This window comes from Catharus ustulatus, chromosome 12 (genome assembly GCF_009819885.2).
Source record: "Catharus ustulatus isolate bCatUst1 chromosome 12, bCatUst1.pri.v2, whole genome shotgun sequence".
Classification (NCBI taxonomy): domain Eukaryota; kingdom Metazoa; phylum Chordata; class Aves; order Passeriformes; family Turdidae; genus Catharus; species Catharus ustulatus.
Window position 1 is genome coordinate 3,548,624 of NC_046232.1, and position 16,647 is coordinate 3,565,270.

Sequence of the window (16,647 nt, forward strand, 5' to 3'; positions counted from 1 at the left end):
CCTTCCCAGCCCAAGCAGTCACCTTTGTCTCTGCAGTTACTGCTCTCAGAGCTTCTCTAACTTTACTCTGAGCTCCTTGATACCTCTTTGCCCTGGGATCCTTCTCTGATACCAAAAGTACCATTATTATTAAATATTTTAGGAATTATACAATATATCTAGAGTTTTCAAATTACTCCAAGATGGAAAGGGACTTGGCTAAACCTCTGAACAAGCCAGACTGAAACCATGTGTGAGGACACCAGTGAGAAACTCAGGAGTTACTATGCAGGGGCAGAACTGGGAGGTAAAATCACAGCAAGCTCACCCAGGCTGAGCTTTAGACTGCCCTGAGCTCTGTGATCATGTTCACCTGTAGCCAGCTGACTGCTGCCACAACCCCTCTGTTTTATGGAATTATTTCAGAGTAGTCCATTACATTTCCTCTTTCTTTTTGCTTTAATTAAAAAGTGAACTGAGGACTTGGTGTTCTTGATCTCTACCCACTTTTTCAAGTGTGCTGATGACCTGGTTGCTCAGTTTGTGAATTTTTTTATTCTACAACCTTTTTCCAAGAGTAGCATCTGGTTTCATGGTTTTACAGTTTTACACTAAGTAGGCTGATCTCCTTGTTGTCTCCCAGCTCTCCATGTGTGAGGAGGGAGCAGAGGATGCAGTTTTACACTGAATTCAGTAGGAGCTAGTCTGTGTCAAACATGGGTGTGTGACAGGTGCCTATCCCCATGCCAGGCTCTGGACAAGCCTGGCTGCTTCCCCCCATCACCTCCTGCCTTGTTTGGGGGGCACAGACCAGGCCCAGGCTCTGCTGATGACTCAGGCTGGAGCTTGGCTTTGAGACTTGGACTCTCCATCCTCTTTGTGAAGGCTCCAAGGCCCTCCAGCTGCAGGCTCTGCTTTATGGGAGTGGAAACATGGATGTGGGGTCTGCAGGTGCCCTTCTGGGCAGGAGTTCATGGGGAGCTCACCCTGGCACATAAGGCCCTTTCTCAGTGAGCCCCATTCCATGTGTCCAGCACCATTCCATGTGTCCAGCTCTGAGCCTGCACAACCTTCCATGGCTTTCTTCACACACTGGAGCACTCAGATGGTTTATTAATTACATCCTAAGTACTGAATTATGCTAATTTACTGTGCCATTTTAGTCTAATTTGCAGTAATGGTGTGTACCTAGTGACTTCCTTTTTTGCCTCCTAGAATACAGAAATTCTGGAAGGATATTGGGAAGCAAAGTGTGGTCTATTATTTAACACCCCACATTTCCTCTTTATCACTATACTGTATATGGATAACAGATCTGTATTCTCTTTATTCTTCTGAACTTTTCCTTAGAATCAAGCAGTGCATTAAGTGCTGGTGGCACAGTTTTTGGAGCTGTAATTGGGTGATTTCTTTGTCCTAAGAATCTTTGAGGTGTGATAGCACAGGGGTTTAAGCTGGGTTGTGAATCTGCCGAGGCTCTGGCTCCCTGCTGGAGAAGGGAGCAGGGAGGAGAGTCCCCAGCCTGTCCTGTGTGTGTGTGTGTTAAGTGTTTCTCTGTCTTGTGTTCATCCACAGCTGTGATTAGTGCTCATCCCATCCATTCCCTCGACCCCCCTCACCACCATTTCCACTCCGGCAGCCTCGCCTCTCCAACCCGCAGCTTCCTGCACCACCAGCTCAGCCCGTGGCCCCTGGGCTCTGCCATGTCCCATTCGGACAGGGCCGACTCCACAGGTGAGAGAATAACCCTCAGGGAGGTGTTGCTTTGTGGAACAGTGAGGGAAACACCTGGAAATCGGAGCCTGAAGCTGGGTCAGTCTCCTCTGTGGGGTTCCATGAGGCATGGGTTAATCCTGGATGGGCTGGGTTTTTGATCCTTGACATCCTGGTGGTGTCCTTGGAAAAGGGGTTTCATGTTTTATGCACAATTCCAAACTGGGATTCCTCCTGCTAAAGCCTCCAGCCCTGGAGTCTGAAAATCAGATTAACTCTGAGCTGCTTCATGGGATAACTTTTCCCCTAATTAATACAATTTGAAACCAACAGGGAAGGAAAGTCCAGGTTTAGTTACTGAGAATGGGGGCATACAAAGAATGGGGGTGATTTCCATGCAGCACTTTCAGGCTTGATCAGAATCATTTGCATAAAGAGCACTAAAGTCTCCAGTGCTCTGAAAAATTCCAGAGCAATGGTATTGCTAAATGTGCACATGGGTAATGTACTGGGATAAAGCAAACTCTGAGCTTCTAAGGTCAACATTTGAAGATGTCACAGCCAAAAGTGTTGTTTCCTTATGAAAACAGTTCCTGAGGCTGCAACATCCATTCCAGCTGAAACCATTCCATGAGTCTCAGTACATGGATTCAAGTGTGGCTCCTCTGTGACCACCCCAGTGCTGTGTGTTTGTAGAGTTCCTAGTTAAAAATGCCAATACTTTGGTACTTTGGGGTAAAAGGAGGCTGCAGATTGGCGTTCTGTGCTGTTTGTCCGAGGGAGCTGTTTCAGTGCCAAGCTGTTGATGTGCTGTTGCTGGAGAGGTGCACTCACTCAGCTCTCAGCTCATTAAGTTCCCATTCAGCCACAGACAGTGCCCTGGGAGGAGCTGCTGTGGCCCTGGAGCCCGTTCCCGTGAGGAATAACCCCGCTGGGGGTGTGTGTGTGTTGCAGAGTCCGTCCGGAACACGCCCAGCACGGACACGATGCCGGCGGCCTCGGCCGTGCCCAGCGCGGAGCTGCCGGAGCCCGAGGGGCCGTTCCTGCCCGCGGAGGAGGAGCCCCAGGGCCCCCCCACAGCCCACGTGCGCCCCTCGCACCCCCTCAAGAGCTTCGCCGTGCCCTCTGCTGGGGGCCCCTTCGACCCTGCCCTGCCCAGCACCCCCCTGCTGACACAGCAAGGTGAGCCAGGAAGCAGCCAGAGCATGGGGATTTAGGGAGGAAAGGGAGGGCAGAGGCTGGGGTGAGTTTTGTTGGTGTCATTTTCTGTTCATAGATCAGACAGTTTAAATCCAACACTCCATAATTGAAGTGTTCCTTTTCTCCTGATAGAATTCCTTTTCCTTCATGGAATCCTCCTAGACTGGTTTGGGTTGGACAGAAGCTTTAAAGCCCATCCATTCCCAGCCCCTGCCATGGGCAAGGGCACCTTCCACACTCCCAGGATGTACAAGCTCTGTCCAGCCTGGCCCTGGGCACTGCCAGGGATGCAGAAGCAGCCACAGCTCCTCTGGGCACCCTGTGCCAGGGCCTGCCCACTCTCACAGATGGGAATTCATTCCCAATATCCCATCTCTCCCTGGCACTGGAAGCCATTCCCCCCCATCCTTACTCTGCTCCTTCCAGGAGCTTCCTGAGCAGGCAGCAGACACAGTGACCCGAGCCTGACCGTGTCCCAAACCCTTTGCAGCTCCCAGCCACCCCCTCCATGCGGTGAAGACGGCGTCCATCGGCACCTTGGGCAGGACTCGGCCGCCCATGCCCGTGGTGGTGCCCAGCGCCCCCGAGGTGCAGGAAACCACGCGGATGCTGGAGGACTCGGAGAGCGTAGGTACCCCCTGCCCAGGGCTGGCAGGGCTCCCCCCCAGGGCTCTGCAGAGATCCTGCACCAGCACCTGCTCACCACAGCTCCACTGCCCTGCTTAGAAAATGGGGGGGAAGCACCTTCTGCAGGGAGAGTCCTGCTGAATCCTGCAGCTGCAGCTTCCCCAGCCAGTGCCATTCCCCAGCTGCTGCAGAGCATTCCCAGTGTCACTGCACATGGAGCATATTACTTCAGTGTCAGTGTGTTCCAAGCCATCATCCCAAATATGTTTGTAAATTTTCACGGGAAAGTTTCCTGACTTTTGAGAAGGGTGCAGCCAACTGTTGGGCTGCTTTGGAAGCAGCTTTTAAGGAATGTTTTGGGAGTGAAGCACTGGAAGAGCTGTTTTCCTTTCAAATTGCAAGCCAAGGAGTTGCTCCTATGGCCATTGTCTCACCTGTTAATATACAAATATTCCCTGTGCATCACTGCTACCAGAAATGCTCATTTGGAATCTATTTTTCTTTTTTTCCTTATTGTCCTTTTGTCACATGTTTTTTACTCTCCTGATTTTATTTCTGTATGAGCTGGTCTGGAAACTTTATCTTGGTGCCCTTTTATGCTTCTGCTTTATTAATTTTGTTTGGTCAGTACCAAATGCATACTTCTCAACTAATCTGTAATATTTGAATAGAGCCATTAATACTTTTTTTTCATTAATTTATTAGTGCAAGGTAGTCAGCACAAAAGACCAAGTTAAATTACAGGTTCAACTATGAGTCCTTAAAATGTAAATTACAAGTTAAAATATCGGGTTTAGTGATTTGAATTAATTCTGGGTTTTTAGGAGAACCTGTAGGAATGAGTTTAAAGAATGAGTTTCCTTCCAGCTGCTGCTCTTTATCCCAGTCAGGAGTTGGCAGATGCTGTATTGGGCACAGGACAGGGATGACTTTGCTGTACAATGCAGATGTTTGCTAAACTGGAAGTTCTTTGCTGTTGAAATGAAGGAGCTTTGTGTGCAAGAACCAGGTCAGGGCTGGAAACTGCTCAGAACTGGGAAGGACTTGGTCAGGAAGGCTTTGGAGGTGAGCCCCAGGCCGTGGTGTCTGTCCACAGTAGTGGCAGAAATGAGACAAATGAAGGGGTTTAGCAACTATCCTGATCCCAAAACAGCTTTGTTGAAGTGATTCTCTTTTTTCCTGTAAAGCTGGGAAGATCCTTCTCAACTTCCTGTTTGGTTCAAAGGCAGGGATTGAGACAGGAAGACAGGGCTTGAGCAGTGCAGCTCTGAACCACAACTGTCCCAAGAGCTGCACTTGGCCAGGAGGGATCTTTCACGTTATTAATTGGTGTAGCGGTCGATAAATCCACTCGTGCTCATTGCTGAGGCGGGGTCAGGACCTGCAGCAGGGAGTGCCACTCCTGCTCCCTGCTCTGCCCCAGCTCTGTGAGTGACCCTTTCCCTGCTTGCAGAGCTACGAGCCGGACGAGCTGACCAAAGAAATGGCCCACCTGGAAGGACTCATGAAGGACCTCAATGCCATCACCACGGCGTGACCGCCCCGACGCGACTCCAAACCGCCGCCATCTCGGACTCAGCCTTGGAACACAAGGAATTGTACAGAGGAAAAACTAAAGGAAAAAAAAAGAATGAGGAAAAAAAAATAAATAAAGCCAGAAAGAGGGACAGCACATGAGAGCAATGGAGGGAGGAGGAGAGGAACCAGCTGGAGGTGACCCGAGTGCCACCCCTTGTCCTGCAGGGGATTCCAGCAGCGCCTGGCAGGATGGGCCACACCAGCCAGGCTGGGATCCAGCAGGACAAAGCAAAGCAAAGTGGACTCACCATTAGTTTTTTTCCAGTCAGGTTTTGTCTCAGTGGTGTGATTGCCCTGCCTTTTCAGTGTTGGACATTGGCATTTATGTACAATTTTATTTGTGTTTTTATTTTATCTTTTTTTATAAAAAGGAAAAAAATATTGTAATAAAAAAAAAAAAAGGGAGAAACTGTTGTTTTCCACAGCGTAGGCTGAGGTTTGACTGCTTGTTCTATTGTGTATGAAAATTCATTGCCAGTGTGGGTTGTTCTGTTTTGGTTTTTATTCTGCGTATAATTACGTCCCCTTCTGGCAGTTAATCCATGGCCTTTTGGGATGCTGCACTGCTCTTTGTAAGCTTTTTTTATTATTTTTATATTATAATTATTAAAAGCCTGACTTTCTCCTCTCATCACTGTGAGATTCCCGGTCTGTTTGAATTGAGGTGTAATTGGAGAGCCTTGTTTGTCGCTTTTTGTGCAGTTTCAGTATTTTGAGTGGGGGGAGAAGTAGCTGGGGAAGGGGAGGGGATCCTGGGGAGGGTTCATTCCTGTTGTTTTCCTGTCTTTTTCCAGTGACTGGGAATACTGAAGAACAAGAAAACATGTTCAGCTGTACTGTGTGTCTGGTCACTGAGCGCAGGGAGAGTTTCCTTTAGGAGCATTCAGAGAATTCTTCCTGGGAATTGGGGTTCCCCTGTCTAGGTGACCCTACAGGAAGCTTGTTTTGGCAGCTGGTTTTTTGTTGTTGGTTTAAAGATGGATCAGTAGCCTTGGAAATGCAAAGTGAGAGCTCAGCAAGGCTGCAGGGCTGGGGTTGAACCCCCTGGGCTCAGAGAACTTCAGGATCTTCCCATTCCCAACACCCCAGATCCTGCCTGGAGAGCAGTGAGTGGCCACAGGGTCCTGCAGCAGCGGCCCTGTCCCAGCCCATGCCAACAGGAATCCTGCTCAGAGGGATTCCTCAGACACAAAACAAGGCCAAAATGTTGGGTTTTTTTACACTTTGGAAACCATGTTAAAATAAATGCAGTATTGGTGACCCAGGTGCTGTTCACAGACCTGTCTGGAAAGGGAGGAGAGGGAACAGGGAGCTCCAGGGAGGGAAGGGAACAGGGATGTTCCTGCTCTCTTTGTGTGCTTCCCTGGCTCTGTCCTCTGCATTAAAGGAAAAAGGCTGCAGTTCAGTAAAATGCAAAAGAAAAAAGAAAGATAAATCCCAACCAGCTGCCAATGAATTCCTGTGCAATTCCACTTCTAGGATAAAAGGAATCCCAAACTTCCTGATGGTTTGGGGGGCAGAGATTTGAGAAACTCAGCCCCCTCTGTGCCTCTACCAGGCCTTTTGCCACTGAAATGGCAAAAAGAACTTTGCTTCCTTTGCTTCCCATTATCCCCTGAACTGAAGCTGAAGCTCCCTGACCTGTCATGAGAGAAGGGAGACCCACAGAATCCCTGGGGAGAGCAGGGATTAAGGGTGGGGTCACTTCCTTTCTTTTCCTGGACTCTGTTGTCATTTCTGGGCCATTTCCTGAATTTATTTATTATTGAGGGAGGGGAGGGAAGTGAATAAATTGTAGCGCCACGGGCCACCTGGATAATTAATGTTTGGACTTTTCATCAGTACAATTCAGGGCAAAATAAGCTACTGAACATGTATTGAAAGAAGAAAATCCACCCCCTGGCCTGGAAGGAGGGTGTGGACCTGTTCCTTTGCCTATTTTTTACCTATACCCAAAGAAATGCATCCTACACACACAGTATTCCCAGCTGGGGGCCTTTGTGAATATTCCTTATGTAGAACACCATGAATGTTAATATTGTCATTGAATTTGGGGAGGGGGAATATTTTTAATGATAAAACAACTGTTCAAAGTTGGTTTTTTAAGGTTAAACTGAAAAAAAAAAAAGAAAAAACTTATTCAATTCAGTGTACAATCTGTATTGCACTTTTTCACATTTTAATGCTACGTTTTCTTACATATCCTGTGATTTTAACTTTGGAACATTGTGTATCCTTGTAGTGTCATAGTCCAGCTGTGCAGTGACAGCTTCCCTCAGACATTTGGGGAAAAGGAACAAACCAAACCTGTACATTGTTTTATGATTCTCATGTAGAAGAATTTCAAGGACTGATGTAGATGTCGACCTTTCTGTACAATTTTTTTGCTTTTCTGTAGTATTTGCTGTATCCTCTATGGCTTTTTTTAATAACTTCATGTTTATTATTTTGTATTGGGCATCCAATACACTTTTTTTAATCCAATCAACTCCTGGGCTGCTTGGAGAATTTGTTTAATTATTTTTAGTCAGTACAGTGACCAGGTTTGGGGTCTTACTTGCCCTTATTTTTCTTGCTGTGGGTTGTGTTCTCCAAAGAAAGAACTGTTCTCCCTCCCTCAGGCTTTGTGCTGGCACTGAACTTGGAGCATTTTCCTGTCTCCCTATTTCAAAGCTCCACAGTAAAAATAACACCTTTTAATGAGCAAGCAGAGAAGGAAGGGGTTCAAACCGGTGGAAGTACAAATAACAGCCTTAATAAACTGGTAAATAATGGAAAAAATAATACCATAACCACGGGATATTGCACTTTCTGTATCTGGATTGTGAAGTGCAGTAATTGATCTCCTTGTGCTGATTGCAGCCTCTCCCAGCCCAGGGCCAGCACTGCCTGTGTCCCCTCTCTGTCCCTCAGCTCCTTCTGGGCTCACACATCCCGGGGGAAGGGACCCTGGAATTCTCCCGGAGGGACGGCCCTGGAGCAGGGCAGGGGCAGCTCAGCCGTGTCACAGCTGGGGGGTGGGGGGGGAATCCAGGAGCCAAAACTGGGGAACATTTCCTATGGAAAGCGCAGGAGAGCAACTGAACCCCACCAGGACTCACCTGAGCCTGGGGGCACTGCCCGGAGCTGAGCTTTTCCAACCCTGGCCAGTCTGGGATTCACTGGGTTGGGAAAAGAGCTCTCAGAGCATCAAGTCCAACCTGTGCTCAAACCCCACCCTGTTCCCAGCCCACAGCACTGAGTACCCTGTTCAGGAATTCCCTGGACACCTCCAGGGATGGGGACTCCAAACATCCCTGGCCAGCTCCTTCCCATGCCTGACCCCAGAAGAAATTCCTCCCAATGTCCAACCTGACCCTTCCTGACACAGGTGGGGCCGTTCCCCTTGTCCTGTCCTTGTCCCCTGGGAGTAGAGCCATGCCCGTTTGTCCCCTGCTGTCAGCGCAGAGCCAGAAGGTCCCTCCCAGGCTGAGCCCCCAGCCCCAGGCTCTGCAGAGCCCCTTGGCTGTGTCTCAGTGCCCGGGGCTGTGCCAGGGCCAGCCCTGCAGGGCCGGGTGACATCGCAGCCCGGGGACAGCAGATGGCAGCGCTGCCTCGCCGCTGAGAAGCTGCGGCGCTCGCACGGCCCGGGCTGAGCTCCTGCAATGAGGGACCCACATCACTTCTGCTGCTTCGGAGGGGCAGCTCAGCTGTAAATCCCAGTTTTTCCAAGGAAGCTTTGGCTTCCGACCCAGAACCGAGGGTTGCCTCAAACACCTGCAATAAATTTGGGCAACACTTGCAGGCTTTTGCCCGGTGAGAGCAGCCACCCATCTCCACATGAACTGAGACTGGCTTTGATCCAAAACCCTTTTCATCTCAGTAGAAGCGTTTCTGCAGCAGCTCAGGGCGATTCAACTCAACAGCTTTCATCAAAAACACTGAACCATGGCAGCTTTTGTAGGATCCCAGAATGGTTTGGATGGAAGGGACTTTAAAGCCCATCTCATTCCAATCCCACCCCTGCAATGGGCAGGGACACTTTCCACTATCCCAGGGTGCTCTCCAAGCCCCATCCAACCTGGTCTTGGACATTTCCAGGGATCCAGGGGCAGCCACAGCTGCTCTGGGCAACCTGGGCCAGGGCCTCCCCTCCTCCTTTCCTTACAGAGAAAGAAGAATTCCTTTCCAGTATCCCATCTGACCCTGCCTTCTGGCAGTGGGAAGCCATTTCCTGTGTCCTGCCCCTCCATCCCTTGTCCCAAGTCCCTCTCCAGCTCTCCTGGAGCCCCTTCAGGCACTGGCAGGGGTTCTGAGGTCTCCCTGGAGCCTTCCCTTCTCCAGGTGAGCACCCCCAGCTCTCCCAGCCTGTTTTTGTGAGATCAGGCTCCCTCAACCCCACAGAGGCTTCCAGCAGGTTACACATCTGCCCCGTGTGACTCTTGAAAGCAGCACTGTGGCTCTCGAGAACCTTCCAGACACAATCAAATCCCTGCCCCTGGAGCAGCTTTGCCAGCTCTGCAGTGTGGTGGCACCCTGGAAATCCAGGGACAGACACAGGAAACACACAGGACTGACAGGGCACAGCAAAGGGAAAGGGAAAGTCTTGGCAGCCACTGGAACATGAGCATAAAGGTGGAAGAGTGAGAACATCCCCACACCCAGCCTGCACACCTGCCTGGGGAAAGGACAGGGAAAGCCAGAATGCCACAGAGTGCCAGGGACAAACTAAAACCCAGCAAGGATTCAGCCCACTCTGGGGACTCTCCCTTTGCTGTGAAGGAGCATTCTGAGCAGCACTTTCCCCTCCATGGGCAGAGTTGGAGGCAGCTGCATGAGGACAGCAACCTGTTCCCTGTCCTTTAGTAACCCATAATCAACTTTTCCCAGCTATTTCCCAGCCTTCTTCCAGCACACACTGCCTTTCCCTCTCCAGAGGCTCCCACAGGGCTGTAACTTTGGGCAAACAATGATCTTCCCTGGTAGTATCTTAGGAGGAAATCCTGTTCCCCAAGAAGAGTCTTGGGACATCCCACCCCAGGGAGCTGCCAAGGGTGCTCTGCCCCCAATGGATTTGGCACAGTGGCAGTGTCACCACTGCCCTTTCTTAGCACCAGTGTCACCAGTGCCACCCATGGGGACACGAGGTGGTGCTGCTCCTGTAGCTGCAAATCCAGGGACACCAAGCCCTGGATACAACAGCCTGCACCCCAGGGATGTTCTCCAGCTGCTGGGAGAACTGAACAGCTGGAGATGCAGCAATGAAATCATCACTCATTAACCCAAAGCAGGACTCACCCTCGGTGGGCTGCAGGCAAGGGAAGGCTGGGATGGCACAGGCTCCTCTTCTGGACCTTGGCTGAGCCCCTTTCTCCCTCCTGTCACTTCAGGCTGGCTGTGACTCCACCTCCTCAAGATGAAGAGACCGCTTCTCTCCTGGCTGCAAACCTGAGCAGAACAGAAGGAGAACCCCAAGCAGGGCCTCAAAGGCGGAGCTGCAGCTCCAGGGGCAGGGGCAGGTCAGTCTGACCTGGCTCCATCCCCTCCAGGCCCTTTCCCAGTGAGCAGAGGGGTCTGCTGACCCCAGGTGCCACCTGCAGGACACGGAGACCGGCCTGGGGACTCCCGGCAGGCCCGGGGGCTGCGGGACACTGGGCTGGGCTCAGACACGGCGTGGGGACCCCGGGCAGGGTTTTCCCAGTGGAAGCCCCGGGTGGCTGCGTTCCCATCCCGCCTGCCCGGATCCCGGCATCCTTTTGAGCCAGGAAAACACCGGAGCCCATCGCTCCCCGTCTCCATGGTGACAGCATCTCCTCCTTGCCTCCCACCCTGCCGGGGATGCCGGGGCTCCGCTCCCTCCCTCCCGCACGGGGCTTTCCCCGCTCCGGCTGCCGTGACAAACAGCGCTGAGGCACCGCCAGGGAGCAGCTGCCAGGGGAACAGTGCCAGGGGCTCTCCAAACTCCCGGTGCCATCCCAAGCCTCTCCCAGCACCCCCAGCCTCGAGGGCTGTCCCTGGGTGGGGGTGTCCCCGTCCCAAGGAGCAGCGGGACCATATCTTGCCCTCCCCAGCCCCCCTCTCCCTTTCCCCCTCCCTGGCTGTTCCTGCGGATTTCTTCACCTTTTCCTGCGGGGCAGAGTCCTCACAGCATCCCCGTAGCGAGGCCAGGCTGCAGGAACAGGGCCTTCCATGGCTGCATTCCCTCCTGCACCCCTGCATCCCGACAGCAATTCCTGCCCTCCCTTGCCCAGCTCTGGGCATCAGCACAGATCAGTGGAGTCGTTTTCCCACCTGGAGAAAAAGGGAGAAAAGCTGTGCTGGTGCAGGCAATGCTGGAAGGGTGGGGAAACCAAAAAGGCACCCCCGACATGGGGCTGGGGGGAAGAAATACTGCCCAGTCCTGGCCCCAAACATACATAGGAGACCCTAGAAACAGGGCACACAGCCTAATTCCCAGATCCAGAACCTTCCACTCCAACCACGTTCCCCAGAGTGCCTTCAGATAAAAGCAGGAGGGGCCAGGGGGACAGAGCTCAGCCCTTCCTCACAGCTTCCCCGACCATCCAAGAATTAGAAGCACCAGCAGCACCCCCAAAAGGTGGGGCTCAGGTGATGAGTTGCCCCCCAACTCCTACCCAGGCAGGCACAGGAGAACCTGCTGGTCCTTCCTGCTGCAAGGAACTGGACTGGGAGAAGCCAAACTAGAACCTGCTTGTGCCCCACGTTCCCCAGGCGTCTCCCATTACCTCCATCCCAGGTGTTTCCCAACTCCAGCCCCAGGCCAGGGCCCTCCCCAGCTGCAGGGCATTCCCTGAGTCCCAGCCCAGCTGCTCGAGCCTGGGGGCTCTCTCTGGCCCCGCAGCTTTGCTTTTCCTGGAAAGGGGGCAGGAAGCAGTGGGGTGTTAATGGGATGGGAACTGGAGTGGGAACAGCCCTTCCCAGCCAAGGCTGCTTTCAGAACTGCTGGGATCTAATAAAACCCATCAAACAAAGAACAGCATCATGATAAATCAGAAATGGATGCTGGCTCCCCACGGTGCTGTGACTTACGGGCTCCCAGAGGATATTCCAGAGTGCCTGAGGCTGGTGTCTGCCTGGTTTTGGACCACTTGAACCAAACCCTGTGATTTAGGAGACCACTTTGCTGGAGGCAGGGAGGAAAAAAAGGTGGGAGTTGTGCTATGAGTACCTCCAAGTGTCCCTGCTCCTTCCCGGGGTACCCGCAGCTCCTGTTGGATCTGCGGGTTGGAATTTTCATGGCAGCGCTGATTAAAGCCACACCTAAGGCATCCTTGAGGAGCTGAGTGTGACTGTCCCCAGTCCCACGGACTCCCCAGGAGCACCGGGACACGAAACGAGAGCTGTCCTGACGCTCCAGTCTCTGTCACAAGAGGGCTGTGAGGCAGACGGAAAAGTGAATAATCCCTCGGGACTCGTTCGTGCCCGGCAGTGCAGCCGTGGGCAGATGTGTTCAGTCAGCAGTGTGCTCTCAGCCCCGTGCCCCTCCTTCCCGAGGGCTCTGTGCTCCAGGGAATCCATCAGGGGATGGATTCCGCTGGGGGGAAAGCAGGAGCAGCACCGAAACCACGTCCTCCATGGTTCCCCCAGAGTGAGAAGTCCCCCAGCCGGCCGGGCCCTGTTTGCTCCAGCAGCCCGGGATGTGCTGCTCCCCCAGCTCCCTCCTCCCGTTCCCGGGATGCAGAGGCAGCGGGAGGCTGGGGGGCCTTGCGGAGGGGCTGAAGGGACGCAGGATCCGGCCGGAGCTGAGCGCACCCTGCGGGGCTGAGCTGGCCCCGGGCCCCGGGCCGGGCTGGAGGGGACACCGAGCAGAGCAGAGCGGCTGTGTGAGAGCACCGAGCGGAGGGAAGAGGGGAGGATGACCCTGAGGAGATCTCTAATTTGCAGCACAGCCGGAGAGCGGCTCCCGGGGAGAGGAAGGCGTTCGGACGTGCGGCACCGGGAGCTGTGAACCCCTTCGTGCCCGGTCCGCTCCGCTCTCCCGGTGCCGTCCCGGGACAGCCCCGGGCCAGGAGGGCAGGGCACAGGATGGGCAGGGCACAGGATGGGCGGGAGCTGCTGTGTCTCCTCACCGAGACAAAGGAGAGTCTCCCTCTCCGGAGAGGCTCCCGGCGAGGTCAGTTCCAAGCGGGAGCCTGGAGAGGGAGCAGCGCCCACCGGGAATTGGGGTGGGCTGGGAGGCTGCGGGGCTGCTGGAAGGGCAGCAATCGGCTCTCCTGCCTCTGCAAACGGCAGAACCAAGTCAGGGCTTTGTTCCCTTAATTTGCCTTAATGGCACCACCTTCAGCTCCATTAAAATCAGAGCCTAAAGCCAGAGCGGGGCTTAGGCAAAGGGCACCGGAATTAATGAGGCAGAACGACGAATCCAATGTACATAAACCCGTGCTAAAATTCAGCCTCTTTTCATCGAGAGGAGAGAGCAGGCAGGGAGGGGGTGGGTTCGGAGACTCCTGCCCATGCAGGGAGCAGTGCCCAGGCACTCCTGGGCAGGGAATGGGGACAGGGCTGGACAGGGCTGGGCACCCCGGGCACTGCGCTCCCCGAGGGCTGCACGGAGCGCACACTGCCCTTGCACAGGGAGCACACCAGGAGCTCCAGCACCTCCAGGGAGGTCTGGAAGGGTGCTCAGCTCCGACCCGGGGACTTTGGGCTGTCCTAGCTTCTCCCCTGGGCTCCTCCTTGCCAGAAAAGCAGCGTCCGGCCAAGGCTGCACCTCTGCCTGGAGCTGATAGTGTCACTCACAACGTGCCTGAGCAGCTTCATTTCATTTCTGCAGGTTTCTGAGTGTAGATTTGGGCTGAGAAACTGGGTCAGAGGCAAACACGAAACCTGGGACCACAATGGGAGCATTTCTCCGTGTGGGGCAAGGGACAAACATGACCAAGGAACTGCAGAGATGATGAAAAGCTGCTGCAGAATCACCTCTAAGCCCTGTAGGCAAACCCGAACCGCAGCTTGCCCCGCCCTGCTTCTCCTCTCCACTGCAGAGGGGATTTACCGAGCCCACGTCTGGGTCAGCAGGGTGAGAGATCCCCCCTCATCCCACACACAGCTCACCCCATGGCCTGCAAGGGGCAGAGTGCGAGCACAGGGAGGCTCTGGCTCAGACTGCTTCTAGCAAAGAGGGGCGGCTCGTTTGTGCAGCCCAGCCCCTGGGCTCATCCCTGCAGCTCCTGGGCTCATCCCTGCAGCCCCTGGGCTCATCCCTGCAGCCCCTGGGCTCATCCCTGCAGCCCCTGGGCTCATCCCTGCAGCCCCTCGGTTCATCCCTGCAGCTCCTGGGCTCATCCCTGCAGCTCCTGGGCTCATCCCTGCAGCTCCTGGGTTCATCCCTGCAGCCCCTGGGTTCATCCCTGCAGCTCCTGGACTCATCCCTGCAGCTCCTGGGTTCATCCCTGCAGCCCCTGGGCTCTGGTACAGGGGTCAGTTCTGGCTCCTGGGGCACTTCCATGGGCTGGCCTCTGCCCTCCCCTCTCCTGGGACTCCCACGGTGCTGATGTCCCAGCTCACCCCTCTGGGGCTTGGAGATGTGGCTGCAGTGCTGGGCAGAGGAATTATTCCCAAGGAAAGGGTCCTGCCTCACCAGGTGCCAGCTCTGTCTCCAGCTCCCTTCCCTATTAGAAGCAGAACTCCTGGTCAGCCTTTGTTCCAAGTGTGATCCCAGCACGCCCAACCCTGGCCAGTTCCTGTCCCTCCCTCAGCTCAGGAGCTGGTCCCACCTTGCCCCCCGGGCTGTTCCTGCTCTGTGTCAGTGTCCCAGGTGGGGACACGGCTGCTGGCAGGGCAGGGCTGGCTGGGAGAGGATGTGCCCTCACTGCCTCTCCAGTCTCACACTGGTCTGGGGCCCTCAGTCCCTGCAGAGCAGCCCCAGTGAGTGCCCCACTCCAGCTCTGGCAGCAGAGGATTCCCAAGGCGTTGGAAAAGTCCCCTGCCACCACTCAGGGGTGTGAGCAGTGAGATGTCACCTCTGCCCCAGGGTGTGGGAGGCTTGGAGGCGCTCCCTCATTTGCTTTTTTACATGCTGTGGTTTGGCCATGGCTGAGAGCATTGCTTTGTGCCCTTCTCCCACTTCCCAAAGGGATCCTCTTCCACAGAGTAACAGGGATGCAGAGTGTGGCTCATGGCTTGCAGCTCCTGTGCCACTGTCACAGCAGTGCCTTGGGTGGCAGGGCTGAGCTCAGCCCTGAGGCTGGGGTGTGAAAGCTGTCTGGTATTCCTTATTTTAGGTAAAATACACACTTTAATGTATTGACTGCTTTAAGGGATCATTCCCAACTTACTGATGGCTCCCTCAGCAGGGAGGAAAAAGATGCAACTACCTTTTCTTTCTGGGTATTCCCAGCAGTACCTTGCAGGGTCCCATGCCCAGTGCTGGGAGATCCCTGGAACTGCAGAGGAGATGAACTGGGACTCAGGACATGCAGAACCCAGCCCCAGCGTGGGGCTTCCTGGGGACAGGGTGTCCCTGATGGTGGCTGTGACTGGGGAACAGCACTGAGGGTCCTGCCAGGCTGCTGCTCCATCACAGAGCTCAGGAAGGCTGCAGAGAGCAGGAAAAAGCTTTCCCCAAGATCTGAGCCCCAGTCTGCTTCTCCCCGTGGCCCTGGCACCACTTTCCTTCCTGTCCAGGGCTGGCTGGTGCAGGCACCAGACAATCCCAGTACCCTGGGAAAGTTCTGCTGGGAATTGCTGGGTTCTGCTGCCTCCAACACCCCAAAATCTCCCACAGGGTGCAAGAACCATGAGTGTGGGAGCTGCTGCTTCTCCCAAAGCCAGACACTGCTCTTCTCAAGGGGGTGGGCAGCCAGGCCAGGCTCCCAAGACAAGGCTGAAATTCCTATGAATTCCAGCCCTGCCCAAACTGGAAAGGCCACCAGAGCTGCTGCTCCTGCCTTTCCCCCACACTGGGGGAGGGATCCTGAGGCTCTGTGGGGCAGACAGTGGTGATGAGGGGGCAAACCCATCCTGGCTGAGGGGCAGTGACCTGGCTCTGGTGTCTGGGGATGTTTTCCCTCACTGCCAGATCATCCCTGTGCACTCTGAAATCCTTGCAGTGAGGAAAGGAGGCACCACTATGTGCTAAACCAGCCAGGCCTTCCAAGTGTGCTTTGAGAGCTCAAAACTTGGATTTTGTTCCAGTCCAACCTTGCAAGTTTACAAATCTTCCATGAAATCTTAATTTTAAAAGAAGTGTTGGTTTGGACAGGACTAACAACCCATTCCCTCTGTAATAGGAATGGCATGGAAAATAGCCTGGCCTAAAAACCCACCCCAGAAGGAAACCAAACATTTTAGTGCCTGAATTCCCTCATGGAAACTCCAGGACAAGGTGACCCACCAGGAGTCACTTCCCAGGTGGGTTTGGACACAGACTCTGAGAGGGCCTTGCAGGAGTGAATGGGAGCTCAGAGCTGAGGCCAGTTTTACCTCCCCAAAAGCCTCTAGCTCCTGGCCTCAGCATCTTCCTCCAGCTGCCTTCCTCCTCCCTGTGGGGCTCCTGGGTCAGTCCCTGTCCCACTGCCAGGGGCTGTGTCCTGTGCAGGGCTCCTTCTC

The 16,647-nt window shown here is 54.0% G+C and overlaps 1 protein-coding gene across 7 annotated transcripts in view; it reads left to right on the plus strand.

Annotated features, from left to right (window-relative positions):
• NEO1 (neogenin 1) overlaps positions 1-7,585 on the plus strand; it is a 168,114-nt gene extending 160,529 nt beyond the window's left edge. For 5 of the 7 annotated variants that reach the window (XM_033070546.1, XM_033070547.1, XM_033070548.1 and 2 more), the window contains 4 exons: positions 1,555-1,713; positions 2,647-2,874; positions 3,383-3,519; positions 4,973-7,585. In XM_033070546.1, the coding sequence (XP_032926437.1) occupies positions 1,555-1,713; positions 2,647-2,874; positions 3,383-3,519; positions 4,973-5,056 (608 nt within the window). In that variant the 3' untranslated portion in view covers positions 5,057-7,585. The remainder of the gene's footprint in view (positions 1-1,554; positions 1,714-2,646; positions 2,875-3,382; positions 3,520-4,972) is intronic. The other 2 variants (XM_033070551.2, XM_033070552.2) reach the window with 1 other exon arrangement.
• Positions 7,586-16,647: the final 9,062 nt, after the last annotated feature.